The sequence below is a fragment of the Scatophagus argus genome, chromosome 22, assembly GCF_020382885.2.
Source record: "Scatophagus argus isolate fScaArg1 chromosome 22, fScaArg1.pri, whole genome shotgun sequence".
NCBI classification, from domain to species: domain Eukaryota; kingdom Metazoa; phylum Chordata; class Actinopteri; family Scatophagidae; genus Scatophagus; species Scatophagus argus.
Window position 1 is genome coordinate 13,066,641 of NC_058514.1, and position 16,831 is coordinate 13,083,471.

Genomic DNA, 16,831 nt, shown 5'->3' on the forward strand with positions numbered 1-16,831 from the left:
CAGGCAGAACTGCAGTACACTGTAATACTAGAATGCATAGTAACAATGGGAGTTTGCATTGTGCAGTTCTATTCTATTATTATCTTATGTTATACTATACTTTCCCATTCTATACGATTCTGTTTTGTGCTATGCTTTATACTATACTACTACATATTAGTATACTATTCTATTCTGTACTTGTACTAATTGTCTATTCTGTACTATATTCTATACTGTACTACTTGTATGACTTAATCTATGCTGTCCTCCTACACTATACCATTCTGTGTTACACAATTCTGTTTTACTTTAATAGTAATAGTATAATCTATTCTATGCTGATCTATGCTATACCTTACGACTTGATTTAAACTATATGCTATACCAAAGTACACAATTCTATTCCATGCTTTTCTATTCTAGACTATACTACATATGTTGTTATAGTATACTTTACTATACCATTCTGTAAGACTTTAAGACTTGAGCGTAGCTACTGATGTTGGGCGTTAAGGCCCGGTTCTCAGTTGGCATTCCAGTTCATCCCTGTTTTGCTGAGGTCAAGATCAGGGCTCTAAGAAGTCCAGTTCATCCACAACAAACTTACTTAACTGTTCCTTCTTAAGACTCACTTCAAGCAACAGGCAAGGTCCTTTGCCAAACTGTTGCCATAAAGGTAGAGTATGCAAGACAAGAAACACACTGACAAACAGAAATGATGGTGTTTATTCTGTTGAAGCCAAGACTTGTCAAGTCATGTTACCCGTTAATGAATGAGAAAATCATCAGAATCATTTGATAGCTGACTTTCCATTTGGTGATTTGAAAGTTATGGCTACTGTTGATACACACATGGTGGCATATTCAAGACACTTCTAACTTTTGACATACATACAGTATAAGTATACATTCGATTTGCTATTCAGATCCACCACATATACTGTACAACATCCACATAAGCAAAAACACTTAAACATTCAGAGTTCTTTGACTGACACACACAGTTTTGATTCGTTTGGACTGTAAATTCAATATTTTGCATCCAGTGTTAGTGGACGACTTGCACACAAGACTACATGTAGCATTCCAGTGTGTACCATCTCAGGAAAGAAATAGTTAATAATAGGTTTCTTTTGTTGTGCTCCTCAAAAATTCTTCCGAAGTGGTAAATTGAGTGGTAAATCTTGTTGGCTGAACTTTAGTGTAGTAAACCAAGGAACCACAGTTTAACTTGCATGACAGTGAAGGGACACTCCAAGTTATAACAGCTATGTTAACCAATCAGTCCATACTGGGTGTTAGACTGTGATTCCTTTGTTCATATAAGACAACTAATACTCATCGTGTTGCTATCTTTTACCTCTTAACATTTTCATTGACCTTCAGTATTGAGCTGGGAGATCTGTGGTAGGTTGGCTTTGCACATTGTGGTTTAACACAACCAGATTATTTCAACCTCAGCAAAACGTTTGTAGAAGTGAAAATCCAGTCTGCTGCAAGGAGTGAGGAGGTCATGTTGTAATCTGCATATGCGCTGGGCTCATGCTTCTTATACAAATGTTACCCATGGAGCCTTCCTTGTTGCAATAAACAATAAAATGCAGCATTGTTTCAGTACCCACAATTGGGGTAAAGAACATTACCACTACTTCCATGCCATGGTTGCTGATGAACCTGTACAATCTGTTTTCTTTATAACACTCAAGCATTGTGAAAACTAAAAAGAAGCTGAGGAAACATGAAGGATCAATAATAGGGTCCCTGTTTGCCACAAGCAGCCAAGTATGGCTGCTTTATGGGAATCATCATACTGGACTGTTTGACCAGTCAGTACCTGGATGCAGCTGCTAGTTATTGGGTAATATGATTTTATCCAGCACATCACATCAGTTTACAAAAGGCCTGGTGATCTTAATTATTGTAAACACAAACCAGGGCTATAAAAGACACAGCGGATAATTATGAAAACCTCATGGAGCCCCGCCAGAGCCAACAACTGATCAGAAAGCAGCCATCAGCGGAAACTGTATATGAGAAGCGAGGTCGCACTGTAAACAAAGACCTGCAACACAGTCATTCTGTTCCAGCTTTGGCATGTATTAATTACCTTGCTAATTAATAGCACGGTTGGTGTTTACTAGTCTGTGTGCTTGAGGGGATGACTTTCATCCGAGGAAGAGCGGTAGTTTTTGTTTGCTTATTTTTTTTTTTTTTTTTAACTGTCTTAGCGATAGCGAGTGGCGGTCAGATGATGGTCACATTTCCTGGTAATGCCTCTCTCCGACCCTCAGACTGGTTTTACAGTAGAGTGGCAGATGTGATAAGCAGTCTTAATGATTATATTACAGCACCAGTAATATTCTATAATAATAAAATGCACATAAATCATGCAGTAGTATGCAGGCCAAATGCTAAGTTTGTTCTGTGGCGTGACGCGGCATTGCTGCAAGCCTTTTAACATGAATTCCATATATGAAAGCAGTGACTGCTTATGACATTTGTCATGATGAGGTACCAGGGGGCATTCTGTTGTCACTTTGGAAATCATAGTGTGGATTTTGTCTGTCTTGGAAACCCTTCTATCAGTCTCTGAACACAGTTCCGTAAAGTTGCTCACTCATATGAATCCTCACATCTTCTGTGATCCCTGAAGCAACCTCGTTGGTTCCTCATTTTTGTCTCACTCAACGGAAACATAAGAGGAAGCAACTTTTTGAACTGGAAAGCTCCATTTATCAGTTTCTAAAATGCACCCTGTAATTGCAATGTGTGCATCTGGTCCTGTGAGAGACCGTCCCACCCTGCTGCTCAAATGAACTCATGCCAGGCAATCAGACACATAGTCACACTGAGCAAAGGGAATGCAGAGTTTTCTTCAGTCGGCTCGACACGGTCCTTCTCCGGCTCGTTAGGTACGTGGTCGTTCTTCAGGCAGAGCAGACAGAGGATTACTGCTCCACCTGAAGGCTGTCAGTCTTGCTGCCGGATGCTTTGAAACTGTTCACCTCTTCAAATACCAACTCTACACACATGGGAGAAAAATAAGGGAAAAGAAAACACATTATGAGTGTTCAGCTTGGTTTCCTGGTCAATCAAAGAAACTTAAAATTAGAATGCAAACCACGCACAAAATCATCCACCATGACTCACATCAGCTTCGAGGCATTTCACAAACCATAAATCTCCCTTCTTCTATTACGAGAGGCATCTCTAAATATTTCGAAACTCATAATACTTTTGGGGGTGCAGTCAGCATTCCTGCAACAAACATGCAAGCTTAAAATCATCGCTGCATAATCCTCAAAGTTAAATGCTCTGCAGCTTGAAGTCTACAAGCTTGAAGCATTCTGGATCTGTAGCATCCATTTATGCAACTTCCACCTTTGCAAATCAAATCTGCCCTTCTAAAACTGCTTATAAAAGGAAGTGAGGGCAGCTGCTTGAAAAAAAGCTGAGAAGCAGACAATATAAAGAAATTACTGATTTTTTATGCTTGAGCTACATTCAATTAGAAACTACCTTTCCATTCTTCTAGAGTTCGGTCTTTACTCTCCAGTGTTTGATCGTAAGGCGGGGCCTCTGGCTCATCATCTGGGTCATGGTACTGTGAGAAGTAGGGGTGGGACAGAGCCTCACTGGCCGAGATCCTCCCATCACAGTCCAAAACCAACATGCGCTTCAGTAGATCGACAGCTAACAGAGACAGGAACAGACAGAGATATGAAGGAGGGCTGGGATATGGTCTGGAGTTTAAACTCAAAGGGCCAAACCTGTGTGACTGAATTTTTCATTTGCAATATAGAGAGAGCAACTTGAGCAGCTTCCAATTGAATTTAGGAAGTTGATAATCCAATCTGCAGTGCATCACCCACCTAGTGGATTTGCTCCTCTGAAAATTTTTTCTAGGTCCTGCTGGGGCATGAAGGGAAGAGACTGGATGTACTTCTGCGCCTGCAAGTAGAGACCAGCATTCAACTCATGTGACAACGTGGGTCATTTGGTTCCAAACAGTTAGTGATCAATCACCCTGACACTCACACATATTGACTATTCAATCAACAGCCCTGTCAATGGAATCAACTAATCAATTTCAGTAGCAGCAACTGCTGCAGATTCTTTTTCACATTCTTCTTAAACCAAAATTGCTCTTCCAAATCATCCCTCTGTTCACTGGTCCCTGTCTCACATGTTCAGAGCAGATCTTCTTTAGCAGATCAGGTGTTGGCGTCCCAACCACCTCCATGATTCTCTTCAGCTGGTCAATATCTTGCAGGAGGAGTTAAGGGCTTTTAAGGTTTGTGAAAAGTTATCAGCCTGCAAGATATGACACACCATATTGTCTTGTCATTTAAGAAATTTACTATAAAAAACAGAAACCTACTTGAGCACTGCTGAAGGTCAATGGATCTTTTCTAGACAGCAAGTCCCACAGCACACAAAGATCAGTAAATCAAACCCATTTTTGCTCTGCTCTTAACCGAATATAACAACCCAGATAATTCAGCCTTTTGTCATTGTTCCTATTCATTCCCCACTTCTCTCAGTTGATGCACCTCCCCATCAGAGAGTCCTGGGATTGTAATGCAAATCCACAAGAGGTCTGCATCCACAAGGCACTTTAAAGAGGTAATGGAAGGTTGAAACTAAGAGTGGGAAAAAAAGCTGCAAACTTGGCATGCAGATAAAGGATACAGTCGGTGCCAGGAAAAAGGACTTTTCCCTTCAGCAGCTCTCCCATAATGCATCCCACTGACCAAATATCAACTGGAACAGAAAGGCCAGAGGATTAGTCATTAGACTAACATTTAACGTGCATGCTTTGGAAAAAAAAGAGCTCAGTAAAGCTTAGTTGGTGTCTGTAGCTTGATGGCATCTTACCATTCTGATTGTAGTGCATCCAGTTCAGCATGATCTCCGGCGCGCGATACCAGCGAGTCGCCACATACCCTGTCATCTCATCGTCTGTCTGTCTGGCCAATCCAAAGTCAAGTATCTGTGGGACAGGAAGACAGTTTGTTAGCTGACAGAGTTTAGAAGGTGGAGAGAAGGATTTGTAGGAACTAAACATCAGTTTTACCCTCAGCTCGCAGTCTTCATTTACTGCCACATTACTGGGTTTGAGGTCCTGGGAAAGATAGAAAAGCAGACAAACGAGGAGAGAAACATGATCAGAATGAAGATGTATCTGCAGACTGAGGGATGGATGTGAATATAAAACTGCATAAGCCACCCAGTTTGTGTTCAAAATCTATGTTTGGTCAATCCCCCTGCATTTTATACAAGGTATACACATACAGGACACAACAGCAAACAAAAATATAGCCATGAATTGATGATTTCAAAATATTCATCACTGCCTCTTCTCTTTATGGCCAAATGTTCACTCCTTTAGCCAAGAAAAAACTTAAAGGGACAATTCATCCCAAAAAGATTGCACAGAAGGAAGTCTGCATCTATTCATGGCTAACAGACCAGCTAACTAAGTTATCTAAGCTAGTTACTATTTTGTGTTCCCCACCCTGTCACAAGCACTAGCCTCTCAAATATGAGTGGATAGTGATTTTGGGGCGAACTGTCCTTTTAACACTCTTGACGAACCATAAAAACACACAATTTAAACATGTACACTTATGTTGGAATTAGATTTTTTTGTCAATTTTTTTGTCATTTAAACTTAAACTGGGCTACAATCAGTTTTTTGAAGACTGAAATTTAAGTTTAAAACCCTTTAACAAGCATGTATGCTGCCAGGCATTGTTCATGCAGCTAAATCATTGTTCAACATCACACATGCAGTAATGGTACTGTCAGTATGTCATAAGATGATTCTTCCAAGCTTAAAGCTATTTTAAAGGGATATAAAGGGAAAGCTCTATGTTAAAATGTTTATTTTTTATTTTACATCAGGTAAGTGCTTTTATGTTTTCTCAGACTTGATGGTCAAAGTGGCAAGAAGGGCGGAGAGAAAGCACTCACTCTGTGGATCAATCCTGCTGAATGGATGTACTGTTGGACGGGCGGCATGGTGGGGCAGGAGGATGGGGGAGCAGAGAGGAGAGAGACAGGGGTCAGTGGTGCAGTTCACCATTTTAGTCCCTGCCTAAAAGGAGAGTGCTTTTGTCTGCTCCATGGTAACCGCGATGACCAATCAGCTGGCCTGGCTGACTGCTGGAATGATTCAATGTTAGCATGCAAGGTATGACAGAATTCACTACAAATAACAGACTGTCAAACTCAATATAAAAATAGAGAGAGTGTTTGAAACATAGACTGTGGTTTTACCAAATTCTGACAGAAAGATTGCTGACAAGCTGGATTCACTTTGAGCGTAGCATACTACAGTGATTCCCAACCAGGAGAACAATAGCTGGCAAGCCTACAGAGAAGTATAAACTGTTCTAAAGGTATCTAAAAGTAATTAATAAACAGTTAATAAATGTGATAAATAAATTATAGTTATAGTTATAGATGAACACAAAAGTAAAGAATAAACATTTTGATGGTTAAATGGTTGAAATACTTAAACAATCGACAAACAGTTTAAAAACTTTGCTAAAAGTAGGTAAACAGCTGAAATAGCTAAAAGTAATGCATTTATCGTTGAAATTTTTAGCTACAAAAATGGATGTATGGATATGTGGAAAAAGCTGGATGTTCTAACCATTTATCCATTACTTTAATCGAACTGTTTCCTCTACCTGCTTGCTGACTAGTTTTCAAACCTACATTAATTGTTGGAGCTGACTCTACATGTGGGACTATATTTTTAATCAAATCACTCCCTGTTTTTCAAATTACTTCAACCATTCTACAATCTCTCCACATACCCCCAACTGCTGAGTACCCCTGATTGGTAATCACCGGATTAGACAGCTGAAAATAACGGATAAATAGCCAAAGTAGTTAAAATGGATATGGATAAATGGCAGAAGTAGATAGCTAGAAGTAATGGATAAATGGTTGAATATGGTAGATAAAACAACAGGAAAATGGGTTAAATTATCAACTTCTGTCAGTCCAATTTAGCAGTATGAAATAAGGCTTGAGCATAGAAACTTTCAATTCATTCGTACTCAGGTTCATCTGAGAGGCCTCTGCAGGTACACTAGACAATATCAGCTCAGAACCAATAGTATATTATCTGCATGATAACATGTATATTAGGCTATGTTGCTTTCAGTAGCTTGCTTTCAGCAGGTGTGTCATTACGCATGCAATTACCTTGAGGCCACGAAGAAGCTGATAAATTAAGAACTGCACGTGCTCATCTGACAACCTCTGAAATTTAACGATGTTATTGAGGTCTGCACCCATCAGGTTAGTCACCAGGTAGCTGGAAAATAGATAGCCTGAGTGAACGTGGGGTTTACAGGAGCTTCAGTTTTAAGCAGAACACAGTGATGCTGCCATGGCAACCATCAGACATTTCAACCTCCACCAACACCACCCTGTCCTCTAATAACAGGATCTTTTCATTTATTTTAAAAGTGGACAGCTGTGTAGCTTGTGATAAACATCAGGGGATGAAAGATTTACAGTTCATTGAAGTCCTCTAATGCTGCAGCAGGTGTGAAGACATCCAGCAGTCCTATTACCTGCAGAGATAGAGACAAGCAGAGCTGATCAATAAGAGTGCAGAAACATGCAGAGAGCTGTGGCTGTCTGTCTGTCTGTCTCTGGGTATTTTCATAAGAAGCACTAACATTTTCATGTTTCATGTGCTTGAGCAGCCTGAGTTCCCGGTATGAGCGGCGACTGTGGATTAGAGACTGAAAAGGCCTGGACAGTTTTTTCACCGCAACCTTCTGCCGTAAGATAACATCATATGCTGAACTGGAGAGAGAAAACAGAGAGAAAAAAATATTAAACTTGTCTGAATGTACTTCAACATATTGTTTATTGTATCCAGTGTCATTGATAAGTTGACATAACTTCCCAAAGGTGAGCCATATTGCTTTTATAGGAAATGTCCCTAAAAATGTGAATTACCACAAAAACTTTTTAAAAAGCCGTAAAGCTTTAGAAGTGGTGGTAGGTGGATTTTTTTCTCTTCACTTCCTGTTATTAGCAAAATGTCAAGCATTAGCTGATGACGCTAAGACTATGTATGTATATTAGTGATAAATGACTGAGAGGGAGAAGGAGATGAGAAGGTGGTGGAGCAAGAGACGTGATAGATATCGTAAAATTGCTGCGGTTTATTTCATCCTCTTTTTTTATGTAAATGTCGCTCCACTTATTGAATGTTGAGCCATGCTGCTGCCTTTGTGATGCCATATCTTTTCAGTTATGCCAGCTTTTCAACACTCATGGTATTATTAATACTACAGCCATGAGGTAAGAGAACAAACAGGAAGGAAACATGAGTGAGACTTGAGAAATGCTGCACAGCACTGCAGAAAGACAGCAAGAAGCAGGAAGTGAAACTCTGGAAAGTGGACATTTAAACATTTTACATTTTACATGTAGCACTGACTTATAAAACTCATTATTTATTATTATGAGGTCTTCTGTCTGATTCCTGATTATTGTAAGGGACAATCCCCTCTTTTAAAGTTCTCTTTTATTTTATTGTGGGTGTGATGACTGATTGCTCCCTGAATGATGTGACAGTGACAGTGACAGTGCTGTCTAAAACCTGTAAAAACCACTGTCAGTTTTTACACTTCGGTTTAGATAATGACTCAACATATAAGAACACCATAATAAAAAAGTTTCCCATGCAGACCCGGAAACACAACATTCAAAACCATGCAACCATTTTGTTAAACAGTCTCTGGCCTGGTTGTATGTTATTGTGGAACTTCTTCACATACAGAGTCTGTACTTTATAAAATGCATCCAAACTATCCATGGATGTCACTTCTTTGTTTCTAAAAAACCCTGCTAAAACTGATCTCACAGCAGGTATGGAGCATTATATATGGTCACCTTGAGACAAATAATGCGTGTCTCCTGTTTTGTCCACAGTACAAAGCTGACCTACTGTATCATTTCCTACCGACCTTTAATGCTTACATGCATGAGTAAATTACACTTGTGCGGTTGAGTGCATCTATGTGCCTCTCTGTCTCGTAATCTCCCGCTGCCAGTCCGGATGTCCCCACCAGGTTTCAGCCAGGACATCAGCCAGTCTCTGACATGAACCAGGCCTCCAACATACCTGCCTCCATTCCATACATGGGTCTGACTACACTGCTGTCAGCACACAGAGCCCAGCCAAGACATTGATTTCTCTCCTCTTGTTTTCTCTCAGTATGTTTTTTTTTCATATCCCACCCCTTAATGCGCTTCAGCTTTCAAAAAGGAAGTGGGGGAAGGGGCAGCTAATATTCAATGTAAGACGATTCAAGTCCACTCTTCATCCACAAAAGAAATCTGTTTTATGTTCTGATCTTATCAGTTGATGTGATTCATTCTGATTAAAACAAGAGGAAAACCTCTATGATCTGCATATGTTTGAAAATGGGGGATAGTGATAATTGTAATATAGAGTTTCTTCCTTGGATCCAACACTGCATGTAATTTGTAAAGGAATAAGTTGACATTTTAGGATTTTTTTGGGGGGGGTTAATAACATACTATTCTTATTGTACGCTAGATATGAAGATACAGCCAGCAGCTGTTTATCTAAGCTTAACATAAAGACATGGAAGCAGAAGAACAGCTAACATAGCTCTGCCTGAACACAGCAGATTCTACTTACCAGCACTTCTAAAGCTCACTAGTTTTATCTCATTTGTTTAATTCATGCAGAAAATATGGGTAAAAGCAATACTGTGTGGGGTATTTCTTGGCCAGATGCAATGGGTTCCACATGTCTTGTTGACTTAGGACAGAGGTGGGACAGCTAAACTACATAATAACTAGTGGATGGAGCCACTGTGATGTCATTGCTTTGCAAACAACCACTATGAAGCCTCAAGTATGGTATTATGGCCATGGTCATCTCGTATTTTTTGGAGCCAGAAGTGACCATATTTGGAAAAGAGGGTGGAGCTGGGGAGAATATGCATGGCTATGCCATGCCCTAAAGTATACCCTGCTTTATCCTCAATTTTACTGTGAATGGGAGCATAATTTACCAAATGAACACCATGCATGCACTGAAGAAGACTTGAAACTAGCTACTGAGACCATAAACTCATTAGCAAACTGTTTATTGAGGTAATGAATCAAGTGAGAAGTATGATTATTTTCTCATAAGTTTGCATAAAATCTTATTTCTTTTTGAAACCAAAGTTGCCTCTTGCTGGCCATTGGAAAGAATGCAAGTTTAAGGAAATTCAGAGCTGCTTTCCAATGAAAAGTCCAACAAGGGGAGACATAACAATTTTGACAGGTTAAAATGAAGCAGTCATGTTTTATTCATATTAATCCAAGTGAGAGGCTTCGTGCCAGAGTTCTGGTCTGCTGAAAGGATGTGACAGCATTTGTCTCAAGAAACAGAAGCAGAAAAGAGATTATTCATTGGGCTCAGGAAGATGACAAGACACTGAGTCTGGATTAGGAGGGGAAATATGACAGTGTTCTGTGTCCTCCAAATTTTTTGTCTCATGACTTATCAAAATTCAAGAGGCATCCATGTTAAATTATTAAATCAGCTTTGTATTTATGATGCTTCTCTCCCTTGTGTTTGTGCTCTGCAGCACTAAAGTCTTTCCACAGTCATTCTTCACTAGCTAATATACTCTCTTGCACTTGCTGTAATATTCTCTTTCCAAGCTCTGTTTCTGAGTTGTTAGGGTTCCCTCTCCCATGGGCGATCGGGATATAAGTTCTTTAGCTCCAGCTATAATGGCTTATATATCTTGTCAGATCCTTGACCTCAAGCCTGCAGCCTTAAGAGGGTTTACAGAGAGAACAAGCCACCATTTGAGATAAATGACAAGAGCTGTTTTACTGTGCATCTCAAGAGGCTGGCTGTGGGACTATCCTGACCCCCTACCACACACAGACACACACATACATAAGTCATTCTCTGAACCCCCATCCCCCAGCTAATCGGGTTTTGCCATGAGAAAGTCACTGACAATGGCTGGAGATCAACATTAACAAAGCGGGGCAATGCTGGGAAGTGTGTGTGGAGGAATTTCTTTTGTGTGGGGGTATGATTTAAGAAAGAGTTTTAGGAAAATCCAGGCATTTCACCAGTGGCATCATTCACACTCGCATGCTGCCGACATGATGCTTTGACAATTACAAAAGCTCAGAATGTGCAGTGCAGGAAAAGGGAGGAAGAAAAACACCTGCTAATCTGCTTCAAGTTCTCCTGACAAGTTCTGGAAACCCAATTAAAATGCTAAACTACAATTTCATTTAAAAAAAAAAAGAAACATACCTGTCTATTGAGTCAACTGTTACACCTGAACACTGTGTCTCCAAACTGAGAGTGTGTGAAAACTGACTGATGTTTCCAAGTTTCCACAAATTTGATTTATTATTAACCTTTACAGATCATGAGTAACAAATGTGAATGCCACATTGCTAAGAGCAACATTTTTTCAACAAAGCCAAGCTTCATGTACCATTGAATGGATTCTTTGAGTAGACTGTGAATGTAGCACAGGCGTCCAAAATTGAATCAAACCTGAACCATGGTGGTCTCGTACCTCAAAAGTGCCTGTATAGTTCCCAGGGTGAAAGAAACAGCTGAAAACAGAGTCATGATCCAGCTGCATCTTTACTTTTGTGCTATTCTGGGCAGAGCTTTAAAGCTGCGATACTGGCAAGGCGCTCATGCACAAAATACTCCTGCGGGAGCCCGAATCATAAAGTAGAGCATCAACAGCTCCTGTGAACTCATACAGTCTTAATTAACATCTGACTTGACAGAAAGTCAGCTGTTGAGATAAAATCTCATATCTGAGGATGCAGACAATGGCAGTAATGGGTGTGGCTAAACAGGCCAACATATGAGCTTCATTTCACTTTCTTGGTAAAATGTTGGTTAGTAATCTTGCAAAATATCCCAAGAAAGTAGTAAACTGATCCTATTCTACAGCAAAAGCTACACTCCTACACTTCTGGGACAAAATGTCTAGCAAATTGTGAATAAGATGCCATAAATTTAGCAGCATAGGAGCCCAAATTATAAGTGTCAGCAAGGGATAATTCTAAAACTTAGGAATGTTAACGTCCAATTCCTGACTGTCTCCTAAACACCACAGAGTGAGTGCTTCATCTGCCAACATCAAATCTTCTGCCTCTCTCAGCACCACAGGACTTTGACTTGCAGGATTTGGGAACATACAGTGTAGCAAAGCTGGCCAACAAATTTGGATTGTAGTCTGGAAAGGCTCAATGGACAAATGCTTGAGTCAGGGGGCAAAGACTGAATTTACTGTGCAGGTGTTTGGATGAGCTGCTCACCAGTTTTCACAGAGCTAACCTTTTAAGTGGAAGACTATTTTAAGAGCAGAAAGAGTCTCTCTGTCACATCTACAAAACTTCTTTGGTCTCTCTATAGTTTAGCATTCATCCCACCTGATGGGATCAATCGTTTCCCTGTGGAGCACTTTCAGACTACTTCAGGCATAACAGTTATGTCTTACTGCCATCATGAAGCTGCCAACATGCGAGACTGTGAAGAAAAGCTTTAACATCTTACTCATGTTTTGAAACCCACTGGGATCAGTCACACGTACCATTCTGTCCATATTTCCTAAGGTAGCCATCAGCCTGCCTACATCTTAATTAATATTGACAGTTGGAGGTGGTTATCACCATGACACGTCGCCATGGCAACGGGATCCCACTGTCTGAGCAGTTGCATGAAGCAGGACTGGAAAGCCAGACAGGGGGACATACAGAGAGGAGGGAGCTTGTGCAGGTGTGTGCTAGTGATGTGCTAAATGATGCATGCACCTTCTGCGGGCTTCAAGGTGTCAGACTTGTACTGTGATGTTCACAGAGAGCAGCAGCAGTATTTTTAGGGTTCCTCTACACCATCTTCTTCACAATAGTTCAGAATATTAGAAGATGGGAATATGGAGACCATGTGTGTGTGTGTGTGTGAGAGAGAGAGAGAGTGTGTGTGTGTGTGTGTTTAGGGTGGGTTATTTGGGAAATTCCTGTGCTGGTGCTGTCTCATTCTTTAATTCCCTTCCACACATACAGAAACAGCAGACATTAAGCTGTGAATCAAAACAAGTCTTGCAGATTGTCTTTCTGTACTACACATAAAGGAATTTTAAAACCTACGTATTAAAACGTAGAAATAATACTTATGTTTAAAAAAAGACATATAATGATCCCGAATCAGCAAAACGAAAGGGATAACAATAACATGCCGGTAATAATTACAGTAATTATAACAATGGAACCTCAAACAGTCAGTTTCCACGACCAGCTTCCTCCTGACACAAGCGACATGAAGGCATCGCAATGCTGATGCATCATGACCGATATACGGTAAATGTTGTGGCTGTGCAGCCTCGCCCCTCCACCCTCCGCCCTGCATACACACACAAACACTCACCACACCGAACCGTACGCTCCGGAGCCCACCGGCGTCAGGTTCTGGTACCTCTCCGGAACCTCCCACACGGTCTTGTTCAGCTCCTGTCGGTAAAATCCTGGTCTGGCGGACATTTCGCCGAGCTGGCCACAGAAGAGGAAGGAGTGATCGAAAAAAGGAGAAGAGGGAGAAAGGAAACGAGCAGAGAGAAACGGTGGATGGGGCCGCCGTCTGCTGCTAGATCCGAGCTGCTGCCGCCGCTGCTGCTGCTGCTGCACACCGCACCGGCCAGTGACAGCCTGTCTCTCTGTCTCTCTGTCTCCCTCTCTGCCTCTCGATGTTCTACACCCCCCACCCCCTGGATGTGACTACGTTGTTCAAAAGCAGCGGTGCAAGAACTACTCATAACCTTTAACAGGTTTATGTAAAATTATTCTGCTAATACCATTGTAGAAATACTCCACTGCACTTCAAAGCAATGTATTCACAAAGTCAAACTATGCTAAGTGTATTATCAGCAAAATATAACTTAGAAAGTTAAAAGAAGAATTTGTTTTACTAAGTGTATGCTATAATGTTGTTATTATTCTGTGTAAGTTGCAGTTTACTGATGTATGTTTACGGTTTAACTTTAACGACTTTTTAACGTCGTTATGGATTCGTTATGTTTGTCCACCAGTTACATTACACATTTATGTGGCCAAATGTGAAATATTGTCACAATCTCCCCTTATGCTCCCGAGTTAAGGTGTTGGATAATGGATAGAAATGTGTTTTTGCAGAATGTTATGCTGTCGCCAATGAAGTTGACATTTGACCTTTCGCATATAAAATTTCATTACTTTATACATTTTATACTGTTAGATGTTTGTGTAATAATTGTTTAAATTAAATAATTAAATATTAAATAATAGGAATTCTTGACTTATGGTCAAAAACTTCTTTTTGTGAGGTCACAGTGACCTTTGATGACCAAAATCTAATCTGTTCATCCAAAAAGACACAACACTAGATTTAGGAATTGATGAACAAACGATGGAAGTAAAACAGGAAATCCTTAAATATGGTAATGTTGCAAATACATCAGTACTGCCATCTGGTGGTTAATATCTGCTAGTGCAGGAGGTGTCAAAAGCGGCGCTAATGTAAGGTGGTCTACTTTCTGATGAGAAATCTCTGTTTTGACATCTGGGCCGTCATGTTCATCTGAACAAGAATTTTGAATCCTACAAGACTATTTAAGCGACTTTTGTTTCTAACGTTAGGTCTAGATCAAGCGTAACATGCTTTGCGGCTTTAGTCGGTATTTCCTGGTTTTCGCTTATGTGTTTACCATGAATGTTGTTAAGATAGTTGTGCAATAAAAGCCGTTGCAATAAAACACTATAACATAATGTGGTGCTATTCATTTTAATAGAAATGTGTCCATCTCTGTATATAGTCAGGATGGCCGAGCGGTCTAAGGCGCTGCGTTCAGGTCGCAGTCTCCCCTGGAGGCGTGGGTTCGAATCCCACTTCTGACAAAACTTTTTTAGTGTAGTGTCTTTCCTGTTCAATGTATATTCAAAAAAGAATTTGACTGACTGGCAGTTACTTTCTCTGGTCAAAACCCATTTATAATAAGGGACTTGTCGTTATACAATAAACTCTTACGCAGTTGTTAAAAACTTTCAAATCATTAACGACAAGACAGTAGTTCCTACATTGTCAGTGAACGCGGCATTAGCTTGATACGGCAAAGTCATGTCTGTGCTCATATACAGGTACACCAGTATATTTGGTAGCTACATACTAAATCACTTGCTGATGTTCAGTGGAACAGTGCGTCGCTGAGGCCGGAATACAGGGTATGTTGCAGGGAAGACCTATGATCCTTTGGCATGGCTGTCTATCAAGGCAGGAGGTCTATCCATTAATAAAATCATTATAGGCTATTAGGATATTATATATCATCACAGATGGAGGCATATTTATAAATAATACTTGATTAAGTTAAGGCGGGGGATGTCACGCTTCATTTGATGTTATTGTAACGACAGTATTTCTAGAACCACTAACCACTCACTTTGTGCTGCACAAAGGATGGTTCCTCACGTTCGTAAGCATCATCTGAAGGATCGGTTCTGGCCTTGGCGGGTCAACTAAATGGAGAGCGAAAAAGGTTTCACATTAGTTATATGACATGATCTGACTAATTAAAGTGTGGATAAAATAAATGATAGCTGCACATTTCTGTCTTTAAAACACGGTTCACTCACAGCAGGACTTATTGTCAAAATTGTTATTTACATGTAAGATATTTGTATAGCAAATGCTAAAAGTATATGTTGAAAACACAATATTATATTTTGGCTCTTGATACAAATAAATAATATTTACATATCGTTCTGACTGGATAAATACATTGCTAAAATGTTGCATATGGTTTCAGGAATTATTTTGTAGCCTTATTTTATTCAAAAACCTGAGTAACTTGAAGGAAAATGTAAATTCTATATGTTGACTGGTGTAGAGACTTCAGAGTGATCGTGTCTGATCTCCAGTTCAAGAAAGCTGTCACTACAGGATATCTAAAATTGTGATTTTGTCACCTTTGTTGTCACGTTTAGCCACATTCACATGCAGTATCTGACGTCGTCTCCATATCGCGTGCAGTAAACAGAAATTTTATTTTTTTAAAAAATGACCCGGTCTCCATCTTTGTTCTATACTTTCAATGTTAACTCGATGATACGGATGCACCTTGAAAATTGATGTTTTTCAATCACCACATGAATATCCTTAAATGTTCTTCCTGTCACCTCCACATTTACAAACGTTATCATCTGTTTCCGAATTTTACACTGAAATAACTCAGGTTTAATGGTTTGATGTAATAAATGCAATAAACGAAATGAATTAGCCTATTTTGTATATTATATATCATGCTTTACATCTATAAATAACTGTTATAGCGGACAGAAGCGTATATGTGCTATAATATGTTTTACCGTAGCGCTCATCCAGCACGCAAGGCCGAAGGTCAGCAGGTGTTGCTCGCGGCGCAAACTGACGGACGCCATTTTTAGACTCTTCAATAGCTGCTTCTTGAAGATGTCCACAGTTTATAGTTTGTTTTTGTGAACTGGTCAATAATTCAGCACTTGGGCCCACAGTTGAAGAGGTCCACCTTTCAAAGTGCGGCTCCTGTCAGCTTTCAGATGCAGAATGGAACTGTGGCCTGTGCTTTCATAAGAGCCGCTCAGCCCGTCAGCATCAGGATTCCGTACGTGTACATTTTCTGTACAGTCGTTATTTTCACTTATTTTTACAGTGAACAAATGCCAATTTGTATAGCATTTCTGCTTGTTGTTCTTTATTATTTTCATTATTGTATTTAATTGATAGGTT

At 40.0% G+C, this 16,831-nt stretch overlaps 1 protein-coding gene and 1 non-coding gene across 3 annotated transcripts; one reads left to right on the forward strand and one right to left on the reverse strand.

Moving 5' to 3' along the window:
• Positions 1 to 692: 692 nt before the first annotated feature.
• mapk11 (mitogen-activated protein kinase 11) lies at positions 693 to 13,947 on the reverse strand. 2 transcript variants are annotated; one of them, XM_046378734.1, is made up of 12 exons: positions 13,463 to 13,947; positions 7,686 to 7,815; positions 7,519 to 7,577; positions 7,204 to 7,315; positions 5,959 to 5,988; positions 5,060 to 5,107; positions 4,861 to 4,975; positions 4,675 to 4,746; positions 4,169 to 4,248; positions 3,855 to 3,933; positions 3,502 to 3,675; positions 693 to 3,004 (listed from the first exon to the last, which is right to left on the reverse strand). In XM_046378734.1, exons 1-12 carry the CDS (start codon positions 13,573 to 13,575, stop codon positions 2,931 to 2,933), a joined length of 1,086 nt encoding a protein of 361 aa, XP_046234690.1. In that variant the 5' UTR covers positions 13,576 to 13,947; the 3' UTR covers positions 693 to 2,930. The 2 variants fall into 2 exon arrangements, with proteins under 2 accessions (XP_046234690.1, XP_046234691.1); XM_046378735.1 differs by lacking the exon at positions 13,463 to 13,947 and adding an exon at positions 13,288 to 13,446.
• A 934-nt stretch (positions 13,948 to 14,881) lies between these two features.
• trnal-cag lies at positions 14,882 to 14,964 on the forward strand. The gene has a single exon. It is a non-coding gene; the product is annotated as a tRNA-Leu (tRNA).
• The last annotated feature ends 1,867 nt before the right edge of the window (positions 14,965 to 16,831 follow it).